Source organism: Cyanistes caeruleus, chromosome 9 (assembly GCF_971803275.1).
Source record: "Cyanistes caeruleus chromosome 9, bCyaCae1.hap1.1, whole genome shotgun sequence".
NCBI classification, from domain to species: Eukaryota; Metazoa; Chordata; class Aves; order Passeriformes; family Paridae; genus Cyanistes; species Cyanistes caeruleus.
Window position 1 is genome coordinate 24941276 of NC_141709.1, and position 22037 is coordinate 24963312.

Genomic DNA, 22037 nt, shown 5'->3' on the forward strand with positions numbered 1-22037 from the left:
TCTGGGTTTCTAGCTCAGCTGCCTTCTTGGTGTGTCCAGTCTCCCATAGCATAGGGAGAGACCTGCATGTGCTCACCCCATGGCTCCTCCACCCTGTGTGGGTCCAACCAAGCCTTGTGCACAGCTCCACGCAGCGAAGCAGGGCTCTCTGAATGCAAATTTCATTTCTGAGCCACTGGCGCTGTTTCAAGAGCCGGCAGCCTCCGAGCCCTTTTTGGTGTTACATATGTAACAGCCTCATTGAACTTGACATGTCAAATTCAGGCCATTTGTGCAAAATCTCCCTTTAATAATACCGTTTCATTTCGCTCAAATGAGACTTGAATGCATGTAAAATGGAAAAGGATATTTAAGCGCTAACATTAGGCAGATGTCTTGCCAGAGGCCGATTGAATATATGAGATTTTGAAGTGCTTAACACGTTTTCGGTGCTCCCTCTTAGAATATGTCACCTGGCTTTCTTTTTTTTCCCCCCTCTTTTCCTCCTCACCTGCCCCCCCTTTAAGTGAAGGATATAAATTGAAAGAAAACAAAACTACAAGCCTTGGTTTTATGGGGTTTAACTCTTGCCAGGCAAGACTGTTGGTATTCTTCCTCCAAAGAGAAATTACCTTGGAACTCACCTTTGCAGAGCACAGGCTCAAATCAGCAGAGTGGGAGGTGGGTGAGGGGTGTCCGATGATGCAGGGCAGAAGGGATGCTCTCCTTGCTCTGCCTGTACAGTTAGAGAGCAAAAGGTGCCTATCTGAGCAGCTCAGTGCCACCCAAGGTAAAGATAAGAAATAATAGCAGTGACCCTTTGTACATGTCTATGCCCTGTGCCTCAGCCAGGCTGGTTGACACAGAATACATGAATATTCCTGGTCTGTGTGCATGAAGCTGATCTGGATGTGATCATCCTATCCTCACTCAATATATATACACTTGTTTTACACCTCACCCGTGTTAAAGGCTCGCAATAAAGCACACTGAAATGTGAGACTTTCTGGAGCTGTCAGTGGCCCCAGTTCTGAGCTTCAGCTGGTGCTCTGGCTACAGCTGCATTTCCCCAGCCTAGAACTACCTAGGGAGTGCAGGTGGGCACAGCATTCTAGAGCAGCACCCAGGGGTGTCCCTCAGGACACACACATCTCCATGTGCACTGCTGCGTGGGTCACCCTGCAGGTAAATACTGTGAGCAGAGGTGGCAGTGGACAGCAAGACCCTTAATTCCTGCCTGCTCTCCCCAGGCAGTGACCACAGAGCACTGCTGATGGAGGGGATGCTAGGTGGAGAAGGGCAGGTTTAGGGCTCTGGTTCGAATTCAGGGTGGGAGGAAAGATGAATTTGAGGACAGAAGTAAAGAAGGAAGTAAGACCTTTGGAGCCAGCCTCAGCTGATGCTCCACAATGATTCTTTCTGGAGTTTGGGGAAGAGACATTTATTGGCCATTTAAAAAACCTTAGGAAGTCACATTACAAATATTACAGTTGCTGAGTTCAGCAGTTTGAAGGTTAGGAATGTGCTTTTGGATGCAGTGGTTTTAATAGCATAACAATCTCTTCTTGAATATGCAATGCTCCTTTAAAAAAATATATTTGGCAGGAGATGTTTTTATTTCACCATGTGACAGCTGCCAGATTCTCCCCTGCATTACCATCAGCAAACCTATGCTTCAGAGCTAGGATTTCACCTCCCCAAAGTGGATGAGGTGTATCAATATAGCTGGGGAGTGGTCCAGGGAGTAGAGCAGTGAGGGTGGTGATGTTCTCAAAGTGCCCCATGGCTGTGCAAACTCCGCCCTCATTCACTTTTCTTTCTCTTTTTTCCTTTGCAATCAGTAATTTTTTTGAGCATGTTTGTGCTACAAAGCCTGTGCCCACCTGTTGGCTGCTGCCAGCCCAGGCCAGCAGCTCTCATTGCTCCTTGTCATTCTGCTGGGGGCGTGGGGACACATCCCTGCACATCCAGCATCTCAGGAGCTACTGATTTCCCCTAATGACCTTTCTGTGTGTCCAGGAATAATTTCTCTTCTGCTTCTGTGATTACGAAGCATTTCCTGAAGCACAGAGGGCACTGGGGTCTTGCACCTTGGTGCAAATGGAAAGTGCTGCAGGCTGTTTTCTCTGACCTCAAAGATGCTGTCAGAAAGAACCAAATAGTGTCAGGCAAAGGAGGGCAGAGAAAGATGCAGTGGGAAGGCCTGTGTCAAAGCGGGTGAAGTGCCCAGATGGGGGATTTAGCTTGACTTTTGGAGCCAGCTTTGATTCATGTCAGAGGAAAAGAGCCAACCACAGGACTATGGTGCTCCAGCTCCTGTAGCAGCATTCAGTATACCTCTGCCCAGGATTAAATCTTCCTTTGGGCTCTGTCTGAAGCTTCCTCTCCCTTGTTTGCACACATGCTCTTTTCCTCTCACTGTTCTTAATCCTCTCTTCTTTTGCAGCCGGGGTAGGAACAGAAAGTGCTTCTTCAGTTCCTGGCACTGCACAGAGCATCCTCACCCTGCTGTGAGAATCTTCAGTTCCAGGTTTCTTTATGTAGAGAGGGACAGCAGTAGCTCTTCTCAGGGGACAGAGGCAGCTCTGGGCCTAGTGAGATATGGAATAAGGAGTAAATTAGCAATATAGATGAAACACATGTGGGACCTTGGGAGATAAACTGGTCACAAGGCAAGTTGACTGTTCTTGAGAGATGGCTCTATACCTATGGAGATGCATCCTGCTTTTCACATCTTTCACAGGTTGCTTTCTCAATGTTTTGTGGTCTTTCTGATTAAAGTCATCCCATGCTAGCCCTTCAGAGTCTGCACTGGAGACACCTGCAAATTAACAAGTTGGCAAGCACATCATCCCTGTGGTCCCTGTGTCAGGGACCAAATGCCAGGGGCTTGGTCTGTTTCTCCTGTCACAATAAGGACCCAGAGCACATTACAAGATGTGGCTCACACCCCCCTCCTGCTCTGTTTAAATACAGCTGCTCCTTGCACTGCCCCAGGGAAGTGTTCATTTCTGTGGGATCTGCCAAGTGCTGTATTGTCCCAAAGGACCTTTGAGGAGACCTTCCCAGGGCCAGTGTGGGTGGCTGCTGTGGGAAGGGCGAGTGGCTGTGCTACCAGGCCCAGCAGGATAAATAGAGTGTGTAAAACCCGAATTAGCTCTGTTGTCATGTGTCACATCAGGGTCATGGCTCTCGCCTCAGGTCTCCTTGATTTATGCCTCAGGACTTTTAACTTGATGACCAGGTACTTCCCCAGACTTCTGTGCAGCAAATGCTGCAGGTCCACCAGCCTCTCAATGAGAGAGGTTAGAAATGGTTTTGAGTGAGAAGGGTTTTTTCCAGTGTTCTGTTAGAATACATTATTCCCTTCCTTGCATGCAGTAGACACCTGCAGGCTCTCCAGAGAGAGGAAGGAACCCTGGCCAACAAGTGAGACTGCAAGCAGGCATTGAAACCTCCTGCTCCTCAACTTATCCCTGTCTTTCTTCCTTCTTTTTCCCCTCTTCTTTTTCCACCTTCTTTTCTTTTCTTTTCTTCCCTTTCTCCCCCTCTTCTTCCCCCTCCCTCCATCTCTCCCCACCCCCCAGTATCAAGGCGACATCTCCAAGCCAAGTACTTTTAATTTCGCCTGTGGCCCTTGCTGACACGGTGGATATGCACAGCAAGTTAAATTCCCGCCTGATCAATAAAGCAGAAGCAGTGTGTCCGACTGGTCGATATTTTTTTATCTGTCTTCAGCCCAGTCCTGCTGATGACAGCCCCCTGCGCTTCAGCAAAGGCACTCAAGGGCATCGGGCTTTGGCAACACAGCTCTTTTTTTTATTTAAATTAAAAAGAAAACCCAGATACCTACAAAAAAAAAAGTTCATGGAGTTTGGCCTTTGCTTAATAACGTTTTATGATTTATCTTAATTTTTAATTGAAAAAAATTTGCGAATTAATTGATTTCTGGGACTTGCCAATTAACATTGTAATTGGGTGCATGATAAATTTCGAGAGAGCATCATTTTTCTCCCTCTCCCCCTTGTCACCGAGAAGGGGAACTGCGAGGGCAGCTGCTTCCTATCCATACGACCCCCGCTCTTTCCCGAGGTGCTGCTGCCCTCCTCCCCCCTTGCTACTGTATCTTAAAGAAGGAACAAGAAAGCTAATAAAGTCGTGTTATTAGAGTCTCACCAGAGGTGACCCCTCAAGGCATAAATCCAGGCCTGGGAGATGCTGGGGACAGGTACTATTAAGTGCCTGAGCATGCTTTGCAGGTGGGACTGGGTACTTCTCCTGCAGCACCCTCTCCCTGGCTGTGCCCTCCCAGTGCTCCCAGGGGCTTTCCCAAAGGGCTCTGGTATCCCCCAGGGTGTTCAATCAAGAGTTAATTGCCCGTCTACTCATTGCTCCTCCTGGGTGTGAGTCCTCCATGATTGTCCTGCAGCCAATGTTCACCAGCAAAACCAGGCTGCAGGGACAGGTCTGGGAGCTGCTCTAGGGACACAGAATGGGTTTTCACATCCTGTTCTACCCTGATTCCCTTGGGGAGAGAATCCTGCCCCACAGCACCAGGGGAGCATCCCATGCCACCCATGGCAGAGGTGTTCAGCACAGAACCTCAGCCCTGGAGTCAGGGATGTCCAGTTCCAGGTACAGATGCATCTCCAGCTGAGTGGTGTCACCTGAAGCTTTCTCCAGCACTTTAACTACTGCCAGATTTAAATTAAACTTGCCTGAAAGTGTCAGCTTCTTGGTGATCCCTGAGCAGGGCCAGGACCACCTGCCACCAGGAGGCAGCTAACAGGGTCACATCCCTGTGTGGTGTGTGGAGAAGTGAGTGAGCTGCCTGCTGCCAAAATGAGGAGTGAGGACACAGTGTGGTGTTGGGGCAGTGAAAGCAAGCCACCCTGGGGCACTGAGACAGAATCTACCAAGTAAACTGAAGTGTGCTTTGTGTCTCTAGTGCTTCTCCCACCCACTCCACATGCTATTAAGGATCACCTCACCACAGTCTCCTCAGGTGTCCCATGCATCCTCTAAACTCCAGTGAGCTGGGATGAGGCTCCACTGTGCCGTCCTCGTGCTCATGCTGCACCCCAGTCTGTGCAGGGAATGAAAGATGCCAAACCAGGTGGAGGGACCCAGGTTCCCTGGCAAAGCCACAGATCTTCCCACCAGCCAGGACACTGGAAAGGCCAGGAGCAGTCCAGCTCCAGGTCTGCCAGTGTTGATGGTGGGGAAACATGTAGGAATGGAGAGAAATTTATGAGGAGAGGAGTCTGTTTATTATCTAGCCAATGTGGTGCTGCTGATACCATGGATTTATCCTCTTTCATTCCTCCTCTGATTTGTGTCCCTGCCCCTCACTGTGGCAGATTAATAATGGACAGAAAGGGAAGAGAGACCCTCCAGCTTCCTCCTGTGCATTTAGAGGGTGGCAATGACAGCAGCCTGGACCCTTCACCCGTGGCTTTTCCTACGGAGAGAGCACAAGCCAGGCAGCTGCCTGCCCTGCTTAGAGATGCCCCTTTCCTCTCCTCCATGGCAGACCCCAGGGAAGGCAGAGACTACTGTCCATAATGAGAGTTCATAGCTGAGAAGCACTTCTCATGGGTCAGAACTTCCAGGGTAGCACAGCAAGTGAAAAAAGTGTGTGGGTCACATTTTCCCTTGTCCATGCAGTGCCCTAAAAGGGTTATGAACACTCCTTAAATTGCCTTCAGAGCTGTGATACCTGCAGTCCATTCCCTGACTCCAGGGCATGGATTTGAAGGCTGAGGTTAGGAACTCTGGAGGGCAAAGCCTTCCTTTGCTGCTGACTCTCAGGGTAGCAGGAGGCCTGGGAAGGGGTGTGTGGAAACCCAAGGGTGAGAAATAAATCTCCGGTCAGTTATTTACCCTGGAGCAATGCATATCTTCTGCAGAGCCTCTTCTGAACTGCCACATGAGCTGGGAATAATTAAACAGTCATTATAGCCATGGTAGCAAAGAGCCCCCCAAATCAATCTAATGCATGACCTTTCCCTCTGATTTTCCTTTTTATTTTTCCAGCCACTTCCTTTTCAAATAGTGGGAGAGAAATGAAACTACCCCCCAGCCACAGTCTCCTCTTTGGCCCTGCACACATGGACCATCACATCCTCACCCAGAAATCTGTTATCCACGCTGAGTGGGGACAGGGGGTACCAGAGGTTGATAAAGGAAAAAACAGCAGGGCAGAAAGAGTTGGGGATGTGAATAGGACAGAGCAAATAAGGGATTTCAGCGTGGTCAGGTCATGCCACAGTGTTTTATGATTCTGCTGCATTTCATCTCTTTGGGGGAGGTGGGTGACTGCCCTGTGGGTCAGATCTGTCACAACTGACTGTGTTGGTCACTGAGGTCTCACAAATACTGACTGGAGGAGTATGTGGGAAGCACGTCTGGCACTGTAGGTGTAGAAGATTTCAAGCCCTGACTGCAGCCTCTCTGGCAATTCTTTACCATCATGCAGCCCCTTTTCCTATCATGATCCCATGGTGCCACTGGAGGAGCCACAGCAGGTTAAAAATCCCAGTGTGCTTGCTGTGACGGCACAGATCACACCTGGTCATGCTGAGGGCTGTCACCTACAGATAGGTGTAAAATCAAACTCCCATTTCCTTATTTAAGCATCAAGTGACACTTCCACTTATTTAAACTGGCATTCACAAAAATCCAATTCCCTCTCTACCCAGCGACTGCTCCATTACAGCTGGCGTAGCCATCCACACGGCTCTGCCGGAGGCTTTTGCTGCTGCCGGGGCTCCCATCCCAAGGCTGCATATTCAAGCCACAAGTCCCACAGCTAAAAATAAATTGCTTCCAATTGGTTTTGTTGGGTTTTTTGGGTTTTTTTTTATTAAATACATCCATTGGCTGCAAAAAATCTTTTGGTTTTGCAGGATGTCATCTGGGAGCTGCACAGGCTGATGCCTGTCAAACTGGGAGCTTCTGAGAAGGGATTTTGTGGAAGAGTAGCAGAGCTGGAAGACTCCAGCTGCATAGAAGCAGCTCTCTAACCTGCTGCTTACTGGTTCAGTGTCCTTCAGGGATAAGCAGAAACAACTGTAACTGTCTAAGCTCAGAGAACTTAACCTTCAGCTAGTGGCCTGATTTTTCCCTGTGGGAAGAAGCATCAGCTTCCATTCATGGGGATGATAAGGGACCGCTCCTTGCGTATTGCCTTTTTATTTCCCATGGCAAGCACACCCCAAAAGGCAGGACCATAACAAAGTAAATAGGCTTTAAGGTCACTGTGTGTAATAACAACCATGGCAGAGGTAGAGGAAACCCCAGGACTGGATAAGGAGGGCACATACTTGGCTTGCTGAGCTGCCCTTTGGGAAATCAGAACAGAAGCACTGGGCCTGAACAGCCCCTTGAAGCTCACTCAGGGACATGCCAGGGGATTCCCAGTTGCACCTGGGGATGCTCCTAACCAAATGTGTGCCTAGCATTAAAGGACATCTGCATGTCTCTGGTGTAGCCTGAGTTCTGCTTTCATTGTGAAGAGCCTCATTGAGAGGAAAGGCTCCTCTTAAAGCTGATGTTCCCTAATCTAAATGAGTGGTGTGTCACGGAGCATGTGGGGATCTGGTGTGCTGCTCCTGTTAACGGGTGATGCAGTTGCAGCACTGGGAAGAGCCCTCTGCCAGCACCAGGGCAGGGGCCTTATTTTGTCCCCATGGGGACATCAAACATGAGGATGCATGAATGCACTGACAGAACTGGTGTCTCAGCCCCAAGGAAGGGAGCCAGTGAGGAAGCAGCCTTGTGTCACTTGGAAGTGCAAGGTCTTCAGGAGAGAGAGGAGGCTGCCAAAATCACTGGGTCTTCCCAGGGTGTTCCTTGCTCTTCTTTGGTACTTTGAGGGGGTTGCCTAAAAGGTAAAGAAGTTGTTTTGCTGTAATGAACTAGATAAACAATTCCCCAAATAGATTAAAACTAACTGTAACTTAGAAAAGCGGGTAGTAATTATATTTTATTAGCTAGCAAAACACCATTTTTTTATTTCATAAGATAATTCTGTGTAAATCACCTTAATTAGAAGTGTCAGATGAGCCCGTGAATATCGTACTTAGTAACTAATTTCCTATGTACAGGTTATAATTTAAAACACATGGATCACTCGCTGAGTGGAAATATGCTAGCCATGAAATAATGTGGGGAGTGTTGGGGTTATTACTATGTAAATGTGTAATCATTTCAGACCACTGCAGCCTGGCTGGGTGATTAAAGAGAATCCCAAGGTCTCCAAAGATTGTGCTGTCTGCAAGGGCCTAGAGCAAAAAAACTTTAAAAGGCACCGAAAAGTGTTTGAACTTTAAAGGTCTTGATTTCCCTTTTACCATTTTTAATTTGTCTGCGGTGTTTATGGAAGGGAAGGTTTCTCTTTGCTGACAGCCTTTCGATCCTGAGCCCACTGCCAGCATTCTTAAAAGGTGCGGGGGGCTGCAGCCCTTGTAATTCAGGGGGCTCTTCAGTGGGATGGGGAAAAGCACCCTTGAATTGCAGGATCTGGGTGCTTGGATGACCTGGATTTGTGCCTATTCCTAACGTATCTCTGGATATAAAAAAAATCAAATTGCAAGCTCTTATTAGTGATAGAGTAGAGCTACATTGCAAGAAAGGGAGTGAGTATTAATAATCCTCCAGATGAAGAATAAAATAAAGTCTGCCAAGTTACCTAAATCAGTCTCCTTCCTTATCGGTCCCAACAGCAGAGGCTTGATCTTTTGGCTGACCAGAGAGACTCTCATTCTGAAAACTTCAGTTTCCTGGCCCTAACACCATTTCTATGAGGAATTAATTATATTCTTCCTCTTTCCCTTGAAAACAAATAATTTTAAACACCTTTAACAAGAAAAGGGAGGAAATGGGTTTGTTTTTTTAACAAGGCATTTGGATTATAAAAGGAAAAAAAAAAGTTGTTTCACACTTCATGTGATTGAGGAATTCAGGGTAATGCTGGAGGTGGAGGGGGAATGGAAATCTTTCCCATCTTGCTTGCTCTTGCACAGGCTTGAAGTGGTGCCAGGGCTGCATCTCAGTGGGCAGCAGGAACTAAAACTACTCTGTGACACCTCCTGAGGGTAGGGAGCAGAGCTGGGAGAGAGGACACAGGGGTCATCCTGTACTGTTGGTGAGCATCCCACAGCACATTCCCTCAGGGAACTGGGGCTGTGTAGGAGGTGATGCCTCAGCCCATCCATCCGTGGTCCCCAGGAACCATAGCTGGGAGCAGAGCTGTGGCATTTGGAGTGACCTGATGGCAATGGATAACTGTGTGTTTCCACCATTTCAGGGCAGGGGGCAAAAGGCAGTAGCACTGGGAGAGGAGGGGGGCCATAGCCCCAGGAGAAAACACCTTCCTCCATCCCTGCTCATTTCATAACACCCAGCCATCTGCCAAATCAAGGCAGATTAAAGCCAGCCAAATTCAATTTTTCCCTGCTGGCACTGCAGCTCGGCATCTGGGGCTAAAGTGTCCCCGACAAAGCGAACATGACAGGCACATTGCTTTTTTGTCACATCTACTACCGTGTTGATCTTCTAAAAGTCTCATAAAAATTTATTGATGTCTCCCATATTGCTGTGATTGAGAAGAAAAGAGCGCGGGTGTGCAGAGCCGGGTGCGCGCGCACGGGCGAGCGTGTGTGTGCGTGTGTATATTAATGTTTCTGAAGTAGATCTGATTTGATATGTCTTGTTCTATTGTCAGCATCTGTTTAGCGAGGCTTTTTAATACTTTCTGGCTGCCGATCACTCATCCTTAGCCTGGGATGCAGGCTTGCATACAAATTTTGTTATTAAACACAATTCCATTCCCCCCCTTTCCCCAGCCCCCGCCTCTCCCCACTACCCTCCCCCCTCCACCCACCCACCCACCCATCCATCCATCATCTCCCCGGGGCTATGGGGAGCTGGGAGCCAGCCGCCCCACCAGCATGTGCTTACAAGCACAGGCACTGGGCTTGGCAACATATTTCAAGAGCCTTTTGCCTGCTGCAGGTGCTTTGCATTGACAAATCGAATCATGGGGAAATAATTTATTTCCTAATGCTGTTTGCAGCATGTTAGCAGGAGAATTTACATGAGAGAGATTACTTTAATAACCAAAAAATTACAGTGCAGGCCTCCCCGCCATGTCGGCTTTGATATGTAATTGTTTCAAGTTTAACCTGTCTGGAGGGGGGAAGGTGTTATTAAATCTATAGCATCTCCCGCTGGCGAGGGCAGGCGAGGAGGAGCACCGGGTAGGGACCTCCTTCCCTGCTAAATGGGGAACAAGCTGAATTAACAAATCACTTCAGCTTCCAGCAGAGCTGCTGCTTCCCCAGTGTGCCTGGAGCTGAGGAAATCTTTTTTTCCCTTGCTCTTACACCGATTTAATCTCATCCTCTTTCCTATTCTTTTTCACATTGTGCCTGACCCTTCACAGGGCTCACCACCTCAGCTCCCCTCTGCCTGGCTTTTTTCCCTGTGCCCCTGCAGACTTGCCCCCTGCAGACTTGCCCTCTGCTTTTTCCCAGTGCTGGGAGAGGAGCTGTGCAAGCCCCAGGCAGGGGGAGAGTCTTTGACTCATGTGGCTGATTTGGGGACTTCCACTTGTATGACCATTTTGTTACAGCTGGAGAAATAGTTGGCACTGCTCTCCTTCCCATGCCACTCCAGTCAGGGTGAGGAGGCTCTTGTTGGTCCAGAGAAGAGAAACAATGTGCTTTCCTATTTGACCTTATGAGATCTCTCAAAGCACTCCCCTCCTTGCCTGCCAGTTTTGTGACTGACCTTGTTCTTTTCTCTCTTGGCAGCAAGAGCTCCATCCTGAAGGATGCCATGGCAGCAGGCACCCCCAAGGTAAGTGAGCAAACCTCATGTCTTGGTTTAGCATATTTTTCCTGTCCTCCAAGGGATGTTCTTTACACCCCTTCACCTTCCCAGCCTGCTCCCTGTCCTGCTACTTGCTGTCTTCCAGGAAGGTGGCCATACTTTGGGGGCTGGTGACACTGGGGAAAGCTGCTGTCCCCACTCAGCCGCTGGGCTGGAGCAGCCAAGTCCCTGCACAGGGCTCTGCATTCCTTGTGCAGCCGAGGAACGGTGGAGCTGAAGGACCTGCTGGGCTCTGGGACTCCAGATTGTGTCTAATGACAGCTAATGAAAGCTGATCACACGCAGCCTGAGCTCAGCTTGGGAAATCACGTGTGGGAGTTCCTGGAGCCAGAGCCATATGCCAGCTTTGGAAGGGGAGAGTGGGCCTGCCTCAAGGGAGTGAAGCACACCCAAGGAGGAGCCCAAATCACTAAAAGACCCCATCTCAGCCTCAGTCCCCTCCCCCGGACTCGCCTCCCATCCCTTTGGCTCAGAATGCAGAAATACAAAACTCACAGAGCAAAGGACATCATTTAATTATTTGCTGTCAGCTGGACTTCATGTGGCACAAGGGTGGGAAAGACCGGAGCTTGAGCAGATGAGCAGGTAGGAGCACTGCAGGGTGCTGCACAGCCTTTGAAAACCATGCTGTCCTCTCCAAGGTGGGCAAAGGCAAGGGCTCCAGGTACTCCTACACTTCTGATGACACAGTCCAAGTGAGGAAGGCTCCTGGCTTCCAGACAAGTGCAGGGCATCTCTCACAGGAGATGTCTTCATGCTTGTTTTATTAGAATTAAGTCTCATTCCCCACTGCTTTTTCTGGATGCTTATGGTGATTTTTTTGGCATGTGATGTCAGAAGCAAAGACTGACATTTCAGTTCTAGATTTTCTCCTTGGGGCTGGGTTTCTTGCCAAGAACATCAACACCTTGTGTGCCCCACCAAGGGAGAGGCCTAGGACCCACTGTGCTGACCTGAGTTCCTGGCAGGTAGGGATGACTCCCAAATAACCCCAACAATTTCCCAAACCCTTCAAGGGAAAAAAGAAATTGCAATGATACTCCATAGTGCTCCACACCTTTGTCTCCTGTATAACTATACTTTATGTCCAGTCCCAGGGAGATTAGGAGGAGAGTGAAGACCTGACTATTTCTCCCATGAAAACAAGCAGAACAGAGAGGAATCCCCAAACCCACCACTGCTGATAATCCACAGAGTGTGAAGCTGCCTTGGGATGTCTTGAAGGAGCTGGAAAGGGCACCAGCAAAATGAAAGCATCTGGACTGCAATCTTCCTGTTCCCTCCTCATCAGGACTATGTGTAGATAACTCAACAGTCCCAAACACATCACCTGTGAGGGAGAAGGATAGCTAGGAAGACAGATAAGCTGTTTGGAGGCAAACACAGTGAGTGACTGACAGAGACCAGATAAAGAAGAAGGTCCATCTCAAGGCAGGGCCAGGCTTTTGAAGTTTCCATTGACAAAGAATCCCATTTGCCTTGAGCAAGGGGATTAAACTGGGACTGGAGCGTCGTTCTGTGTAAAAGAGATCAATCGTCCCCTGTCACCACATGGATCTTTTCCCTTTGCCCGTCACGTCTGGGACTAAGAACATTAACTTCAAGAAGCCAGGAGAGCAGGGAGGGAGAGGGTGAAATCAGGAAATCTTTCATTCCCTTCTCAGAGAGCTTGAAAGCTTCTCAGCCCAGGAGGATTCATTATTTCTATGTGGCTTTTGCTGGGAGACAAGTCCTGTGTGGCACGGGAAGGCACAGTGCTGTCACCTTCACCTGAGATTGGTATTAAAGGCCCCTTTGTAACCACGTGGGATTGAGGAGGAGGGTGGTGGGGAGATGCAGGCTGCTCTTTTCCTTTATGCCCACTGCATGTTTCTAACAAGGTGTGTGAATGGCCCATCAGGTTGTCAAGTGCCTCTGATACAGTCCCAGGCAGAGGGACGGGGTACAGACCTCCGGGATTGGGCTTGCAGTCCATGTCCAGGCACCCAGGCATCACTGGAGGTTTGGCAGGCACTCCAGGGGAGGTCTGTACCACTCTGAACTGGTGGAACGAAACTGCTGCAATGTTTCCTAGCCAGTCCTTTTCTTGGTGCCAATAAAAAAGCCAACAGCTCCAGCAGCTCAGCAACGGGAGAAGGGGCTGCACCTCCCCATCCCTCAGGGGCATCTAATGGCAAAACAAACAAGGGCAAACTGGTTTCACTCAGGGCCATGGAAACTGACTGCAAGCTGATAGTTACTTCCGTGGCCACCAGTGGCTTTAACTACACTTTAGGGCTTATTTAGGACCTTTGCCTATAGCATCATATCCATTGCCACTTCTATGCTGGCCTGAAGCTCTTCCTGGGGGGAAGCTGGGACTGGGATTTAATCTTCCCATGTTCTGTGTCTTAGCTCGGCTCCCACCCCTTCCCCACAGTTGCCCCAGCAAACATCTCTCTGGACAATAAAAGCCCAGATGTAAATGCATGTTCCTTACTCACTGCTCCCCTGCCCCTGAAGAGCTGTCACTCACTGCACTTGGTCAATTTTCATGGCAATATGTCAAAGAAAATCCAATCACTCAACATGGGATGTGATGAATGCAGGATTATTGTATCAGATTCTTCTATTATCAGAGCTGACTGTGGCAGTGACAGCCAGGAAAGGGCTGTAAGCTGGGGCTCCAGCCAGCACTGCTAGTCAGTGCCTGGGCTCCCTCTCTGTAAAGGCAGCTCAAAGGGCAGTTCTGAGTGCCACGGATCTGCAGCATTCAGGATCCTCATCTGCCATTAGAGACCAAGCCTCATAGATGGTGGTACACCAGTTCTGGGCAAGGCACTTAGCCAAGCAGATTGTCACCCAGAAGGTCCCTTCTGAAGGTCTGCCCAAGCCAGCCATGCCCAAGACCTCTGAGAGGCCAGAGCTTCCCTGCAGCACTCCCCAGCATGGCCAGAGCCTGGGTCTCGGGCAGAGCAGGCAGCAGTAATGTCTCACAGAGGCATATGGAGAACACCAGGGGCTCTGTCTGGACTGGTGGCTACCCAGGAGTCTGTACACAGCTGTCAGCAGTGTGAGGTTCCCTTGGGTATTGTTCCCCAACTTCATGCTCTTCCCTTGCCTTTCTCCCCTTGCCTTGGCTGCCTCTTGCAAGGCAGGAGAGGAGCACACATTGGGTTGAACCCATGTTGGTGAGGTGTAAATCCAGCTGTTCCCACTCTTTCTTGAGCAGCTGGTGGTACCTAGAGAGTCAGCATCCCCAAGTCCTGCTTGCTACCTAAGAGCACTTCACTGCTGCCTGGATTTCAGGGTATTAGCTGCAGATTGTTACCTGTCACCTAACAGGTAAACATATATCCCCTGTGCAAGAGCTGGTACTGATCACTGAAGGGGAGGGGACTGGGTTCCATGAAGCATCCCAGCTCTTGTGATGGGTTCAGCATTCGTTTTCAGCTGCTGCTTCCTAATACATGGCTGCAAATTGCCTTTCCCCCTTCCAGTTCTGGCTGTGCTCTTGCTGCAAACACTGATGTGAGTGGCCACGAGCAAAATCCATCCCACACACCCAGCAGATGCCTGCGGCTGGTTTGTTTAGGTGTGCACCCAGCTCCAGGGAGGGTGCCCGCAGGCAGGCAGCCAGCACGCTGCTCCCAGACCTCCGGCAGAGCTGGGAACCAAGCCACAGTGCCAGAGCTCTTTGCTTCCCCCACCCACCCCCATGATTTTACAGCTTCACCAAGTAGTTTGAGAGAGAATTACAACATCTAGTGGGAAATTTGACCACTAAAGCCATCCAAGGAAAAAGAGCTTCAAAGCAAGCAAGATTTGGAGCCTTAAACCTTGACAGAATGTCTATTAAGCCCTTCCCAGCTGCCTCACTTGAGATGAAATTTCTAGCACAGTCATTTTACTTCTTCATATCATGTCTGGTGGTAGGAACAGGGGACGGGTGTCAGTTCCCTGGGGTTTTAACTCCTTCTCTTGTGTCATTGACAGACTGGGAGTCTGGGACTTCTGGCGAAGTTGTTCACTGTATCTGTGCTCCCTCCCTCTGTAACTGTGATTTACAAGGAAAGATTAAAAAGCTAAATCTGGATATTGTGGCAAAGCTATGGCCAAACTGGGGACAGGATAACAGCCCACAGATACGTGAAGGAGAGGAAATTACATAGGATGAGTGTTAGCTGGCTGTGCTTCCTGCAGTTTGGGGTGATGAATACCAGAGTCACTCCAAAACCAAGCATCTGCCAGGTTTTATTCCATAAAACAAATTACCCCATGACCAGACAAAGCCCCCCACTCCCCTTGGGCCAAACAGCTGTACCCTCCCATTAGACCAGGGGAAACCTCAGCATTTGGCAGAAGGAGCAGAGAGGGGCACACCTGGGCCAGTCCTCTTTCCCCCTCCATCTCCAGAGTGCTGATGGGTGGCTCTGCTGGAAGAGGCCCCTTTTCCCACCATGTAGCTGGTGTCTCTTCCAAGAGAGATTCCATTGCAGTCCCAGGTGTGATTGTAACATGCACAGAAATTAATTAGTAGCTCACATTTCTGTAAGCTTATTCTGCTTGTGAACCACTGGAATTTTTCAGTGAAGGCCAGAAGCTGCTGATACCATTATTTCTATTCGCCATTCACACCCTTCTCACATTTAAGCCTTTCATCCCCAGCTCCATCCCACCTTTATCTCTGCCAGCTAAAAGCCACTAGATAATTTTACCTCTAACTTTTCCCGGGAGCAAATGTAGACCCTCCAAAAGCTTCTAGGAAACTCAGCTCTAATAGTAGCATCTTTGTGTCAGGGATCCTCCAGCAATAACATAAAAAATGGCTAGCAGAGTTAAGGGGGAAAATCACAGCAAGGCCTGGTATCACTTATTGCTTTCGGGTTACAGTTCCCAAGTGATAACAGCTATTAGCAACACTTTGACGTCTTCCCTACCGTGGAGGGGAGGGCAGGAGACAGAAAACATGTCAAGCCATCACCTCCATGTTAAGTGATAAGTACCTATTTAGACGGCAGAGTTAAAGCTGAATGCATCAAGCAGGGAACACTTTGTGGGGGAAAAAAAAATTAAAAAGGCCATATAGATACATAAAAAGCAGGGTTAGGGTATTTGTTCTGCTGACAGCAGCTGTGATGGATTGTTTAAGAAAAATAGACTCCTTATGTTTTTCCAGGGCTCTCAGAAAGCAGGAGTCCAGCACTTTAATACTCTCAAATGACTGGCCTTGAGAGGCAGCAGAATGTCAGAGGCACGGGCTGGGCTGTCCCCACGCTGACACCTGCCCCGGCTGCCGGCGAGAGGCCGCGCTTCGGGCTGGGGGCGGCGTGTGCCGGCAATTTCCATCCATTTCCTTGGGCTGGCGGCTGCACCCTGACACCCGTCCCCTCCCCGTGCTGCCCGGGGCCCACGCCTGGCGAGCCGGCGGGTCAGGAGCCGGGGGCGTGTTGGAAGTTGTGTCCTTGCCGACATTGCCTCAGCACTGCCCACGGCTCCTCCACCCAGGAGGGAGGAGCAGGTCTGGGGATCCGTGGCCTGGGATCACAGCAGCAGGCATGCAGCCTGCAGGATGCAGTTTGATTCACACCAAACCTGCCCCTGTATTTAGATATGTAAACTCGATGTTGCTCCTAGTTTCGGTGAGCTGCTGAAACATTCCTGGCTGACCTCTGCAGGACTGCACGATCCATGGAGCCTGTCGGGATGAGGCTGAGCCTCGCAGCATGAGCAGGGCTGATGTGCCCTCGGGATCTGTGCACGCAAGCGGGTACAGCCGTACATCCTGACACATCTGGCACGGCACAGCTGGGCTCCAAGGGGTAGGAAGGAATCACTGAGCGGGGCCAGGGCTGCCCAGCATGGCAGGAGGGGCAGGAGGAAGGAGGGAGCACAGGGCTTGGACAAGATTGATGGCCTCGTTGCCATTAAGAAAAAAATTAGCCGGTGGCGGCTATCATATTAAAGGGTGAAGAAGCCGTGAATTATTTTCTTAAAGATCTTATCACTTACAATGATAATTTTACCTTCCAAAAGGCCACTTTTAATGAGGCAAGGCAGGCAAAAAGTCATGATTTAATGCCAGATTTTTTTTTTTCCAACACATTTTACTGCTTTTTTGTCCATGTTTAAAAAGCGCCAGTGACCTTTTTTTATTTAGCTTGCCCCAGGTGTAATGCTCAGTCTGATCCTCTCAGGGTTTATAACCTCCACAGAGAGTGCCTCTACCCAATGGAGAGATGATTTAAAGGGGAGGGAGAAATATGAACCTGCACCACCACTCACATACAGCCCTTGCTCCATTTTTGATGGTGGGAGTCGTGGAGGGGAGACCAGGGAGGGAGGAGGGTCCTCTGCCCCCAGTATCCTCACTCAGACACACTCTGAAGGGCAGCTGGGATGTACTGTCAGCTAGGCATGGATGAGCTGGCTGGTGGCCCTTCCCCAAAGGAAAAGGCATATCTCAGCATCAAGGCTTGTTCCCAACATGCTGAAAAACCTGGTCCCATGGTAGAGAGCATCTCCACATCAGGCCTATCTGCACACAGAGCACCCAGTGCTATGTTTTTTGTCTGGGATGCCAGAATTTGGGTCTGCCATGCAGCATGGGCATGCATGAGGGCTGGGAGAGCACCTTGTCACTCCACAGCCATCTTCCCAGAATGCAGTAGAGAGAGGAATGGGAATTACATCACTACCCTTCCTCTGCTTGCCAGGACCAGTGAGGGAATGAGCAGAGTGGTGCAGGGAACAGCAAATCCTTGGCTTGGTGTGCTGTGGTCAGGCATCCTCACTGGTCAGCCATTGGCAAACAGTCTCAGCATGACAATCTGGGGTAAAAGAGATCAAAATTGGGATGGCAGAGGCTGGCCTAATGCAGGTCACCCTGAGGGTGAGTGCCTTTTCTAATCCCTTAGCCTCTGAGCCTGCATCCCTGCCTGCCTCCATGGCTGCCCGAGAGGCAAAATGTGGCATAGCACAGGGAAATGAGAAAAACAAATGAAGTCAAGTTTCCTAAGAGTGAAGGGGAAGTGTGACTTGGCATCTCTAACGCTGTGTTTAACATACCGGCAAGGTATTTAGAATTGAAGTGCTTGCACACAATTTAAAAATAGACAGTTTATTAATCTAAACTGCAAGTGTATGTAGAAGAGGCCTCGAGATTGACATCTTTGGGATTAGTTTAGCCCTGCGTTTTTCCAGAGGTCATTGCCATGGTGCTCAGGAGGTTTGTGGAATAAATGGGGCCGGCATTCTTCCTGGGACCACACGCTAAAAACTAATACATAACGTTTAATTTACTGTCTCCATAGCTAGCTCAACCATTTTTCACATAATAATATTGGATTAGAGCTACCAGAAGCTGAGGGGGGGAACAGGAGGTGGGCAGGGTTTGTCTGTCTGTCGTGGAGGAATGGGGAGATGGGTATTTTTTTCCCCTGTTCTAGGACACATTGGAAGACAAAACAGATTTAACCCTCCCAGCTCCAGGATGCTTAGCTTATTAGGGCATTAACGCTGCTGCAGTCAGGGCTGTCATTCTGAGTCACAACTGAAGGCTTTGAGCCTCATCCCTTTGTTTTTTAGGACATGTGCAATCCTGCTTATACAAAAATGGTCCTCACTCTCTCTTAGAAAATAAAGAAACTAAACAGCAGGAGCTCAGGGTCTGCACTCTGCAGAAATTTTGCAGAGGGCTTTTCTAGAAATAAATAAAAGCTGTTGAAAGCCCATTAGCAGTTGGGTTTAGCCAACACATGAAGCCAGGGAGCCTCCCTGCTCTATCCATCTGTCCCCTGGAAAGCGGAGACTGGGCTCTTGAGGCAGCCTTTGATGGGTGCCCCAGCCCCGTGGGCTCCCACTGGCCCTCCCAGTGCCTGGCATCCCTGTTGGGCTGAGCTGAGGAGCAAGCCAGCCCAAAGATGTGGTCAGCACAGCCCTCAGTTGGCAGAAGTGCTTCTGTCCAAGGAAATAAATGAGCACCCCAGCAGGCAACTCCTCTGTGACCCCTTTCAGGACATCTCATCTCCCCACAGCTGGTAGGGCTGTGCTTTATGGCAGAGATCTGCACTGCACACTGGGACGTGCCTCTTGCCCATGAGGTTGAACTCGGTATCCCAAACTGCCCTCTTCCACTGCCACCCCAAGCCTGCCTTCCCTCCATGCCCGTGCCAGCTGCACTGCTGTGCTGTTCTCACAGAGAGCTGTCCAAGCCAGGGAGATTGCTTGCTGCTGGCTGAACCTATTTGTATGCTGAGTCATTTTTCCACTTTCACATATCTTTCCCCAAAAATGCACATTTTTTCACGTTTCATTTCAGCCCGGAGGCAAATATTTCTGGAATACTTGCCTTTCTCCAAGGTATTATGCTTTTTAATAATGTTGTCATCACACTTGACCTGTCCAATTCAGATGATATCTACACTTCCCTTCACAAACACACACATCTCCAAGCAGTCATTTATTGTCACATCTTGCCAGCTGATTCTCAGAAACAAACATCTGCAGAGCTGCATTTCCAGTGTACATTTTTTCACAATGTAGTGGGCTATATTTAGCCTAGTTTAGCTAATTTTTATTTTAAATTAGAATTTTAAATTTCATTTTTCCTTCAAAGTACTCTAATCACAAAGTTCAATTGCAACTCAGTGTACATTTCTTTAGATGCTGTCAAACTCCCATAGTAATTTTCCTGCTAGAGTTCACTGTGTGTAGAATTTAGACTTACCTACTATGGACTTGAAGTTTATCAGTGATCTCTTAGGTCTCAAATATCACTGAGCTTTTTAACCTTCTAAAAGGCCCTTTTTTTTCTGTGCTACTTATTAAAATAAATAGCATCATTACTGAAGGAAGAGGAAGTTGCACTGCAAAGGTGCTGAGAGCTTTAGTGCAGTTTACAAAGCTATTGAGAGATTTAGTGGCACTTAAAAAGGGCAGATGAGGACATGTAAGCACTGCTCCACCTCAGCAATCCTGTGTCTTACCATGAGAATTTCTGGTGTGGTCCTCACATATTATTTCCATCAGGGCCTGGATTCTGCCCCAGCCAGCAGACCTGGGGTAAAAATGACTGTCCCATTGTTGCATGATTCGTTTGTAATTTGCGAGACCCTGGTCCCTTCATGGGGCAGAATCCCTTGGAAAGAGCAGAGTCAGTCCCACAGCCTGGTATTCCATCCCATCCCAGTCCCACAACTCAGCAGACACTCTCCATGGCTTTGAGGACAGCTCAGAGACAGGCAGAGAGCTCAACAATGCTCGCAACATGAATTTCTCCTTTCTCTTGCAGTCAATTTTGTTGTCGGCCTCAATCAAGCGGGAAGGAGATTCTCCGACAGCATCACCCCACTCCTCAGATGACATCCATCACTCAGACAGATACCAGGTAAGCAGGTAGATGCTGTTGCTGGTCTCAGCTTTAGGCAGGGAGCCAGCACACCCCAGTGCCCACAGCTCTCTCTGTGTGACAGCTTGCTCTTGGCTAAGCAATCACTGCCCTGGTTTTCCCGTGGGCATCATGGGGACGTGAGCACTTGGCCCCTCACAGGACTGCAAAGGTGGGCTTTTGTCTGCAAAGTCCTCCCAGCTCCAACTAGAACCACTGTAGTATTTAAAAAGGTTTTAAAATCTTTGTATTATGTATTATGTAATCTTTGTATTTGCATTATATTCACCATTTTGGTCTCATTTCCATGGCTGTGTTTGTCATTACTCACCCTGTGCCCACTGAGAAACTTACAGAGAAGTGACGGTTTTTACTCATGACTCCCATCCAAGACAGAAAATAGTCTGGACAATCCACAGCATGCCAGCCTGTTTTATAAAACACTCTCTTCCCAGAGGAGCAGCAGGTCTTGACTTGGGTAATGCAATGAGTAAAACTTGAGGGAGATGGAGCAAGAAATGAAGAAAAGGGCAGCAGCACAAGTACAGCTTGGCTGGTTGTAAGTCTGTCTGTTTTGGGGCAGGCTGGCACACTTGACTCTAGCTCAACATACATCCAAACTGTTTGGCTGCAAGCCTGTACTCAGGCACTGGCTTCAAGTAGGCTTTGAAAGGCAGCAGGTAAATTAGTGCTGGTCTTCAGCACAGACCCAAGCATGTGTCCACTTGCTGCATGGACAGACTGGGTGGGCTGAGGCTGTACCAGCATGTCAAACGCCCGTCACTCTCTATTCTGTGCTGGTCTGCAGCCATACCCTGGTCCCAGGGTCAGGTAGGCACTCATATATTCCTGCATCAGCCGCTTTGCACATGCCAAGTCAGTGTCTGAATCTGCAGAGAAAGGCTGATGACCAGTGCTGAGGCTCTTATTGAGCCAACCCTGTTATAACAGGTGTTCCTGAAGATGGGTCCCATTAGTAGCAGATTCATACATTTGTTGCCCATTATTCCATCTCTGTCCTATTTATTGGTTATATTATCAGTTGTGGATCATATTCCCATGCGGCTTTGAGTTATAACTTGGTGTCACATCACAGCCACTTCATCCTCCCACAAACAATAAAAGCTGGTGCAAAGAGAAGCAAAACCATGCAGAAGATACAGAAATGCCTGTTTCAGGTAATCCTGCTCTCTTTCATGCCTGTTTATTAAGGCTAACAAATAAATTATGTTCATTCCAAAAGGGCATGGAAGAGATTTTTGCCATGGCCCCTTTAGTTGGAGAATCCCCCTCCCTTCCCACTCTGTCAGACATCAGTCTCTGTGAGATTGGTGGCCCCTTGCAGCCCTCTGTTCCTGTACATTTTTATTATGTCACACTGAAAGGCAAATATTCCTAGCAGAAGCCCCTCTATGTGCTGAGTCCACCTACTCTCTAATGTGCTTTAAGTTTGTGAGCGTATTTTATGGAGAGTTGCAGCCCTTAATACAAATGTGTAATGGGAGTTGTAAGTCTGCACTGCAGGGAGAAAACACCTTTGGGGCCTGATTTTCATTTAAGCTGGTGGTGGCTGCGTTATGCTGCACTGGCAGTGTAAAGGGACCTCAGAGTGGGTGCCAAGGGTGTGTAAAGCCTCCGTGTATTCTTAATAAAGCCACAATATGAATGAGAATCCAGTCTGCTTGGCTTACCAAGGGAAAAAGCCCGGGAAGCAGAGCAGAAGACTCTCATGGTAGTGATTTTAAGGGCTGCAAAATTCAGCTTTCCATATGCAGAGGTGTGCTGGTATTATGAC

General features: G+C 48.8%; 1 protein-coding gene across 12 annotated transcripts in view; it reads left to right on the top strand.

Annotated features, from left to right (window-relative positions):
* The window catches only part of RNF220 (ring finger protein 220), a 221322-nt gene that overhangs the window by 140972 nt on the left and 58313 nt on the right, over nucleotides 1-22037 (top strand). For all 12 annotated transcript variants that reach the window (XM_086841306.1, XM_086841300.1, XM_086841304.1 and 9 more), the window contains 2 exons: nucleotides 10797-10842; nucleotides 20147-20242. In XM_086841306.1, the coding sequence (XP_086697432.1) occupies nucleotides 10797-10842; nucleotides 20147-20242 (142 nt within the window). The remainder of the gene's footprint in view (nucleotides 1-10796; nucleotides 10843-20146; nucleotides 20243-22037) is intronic.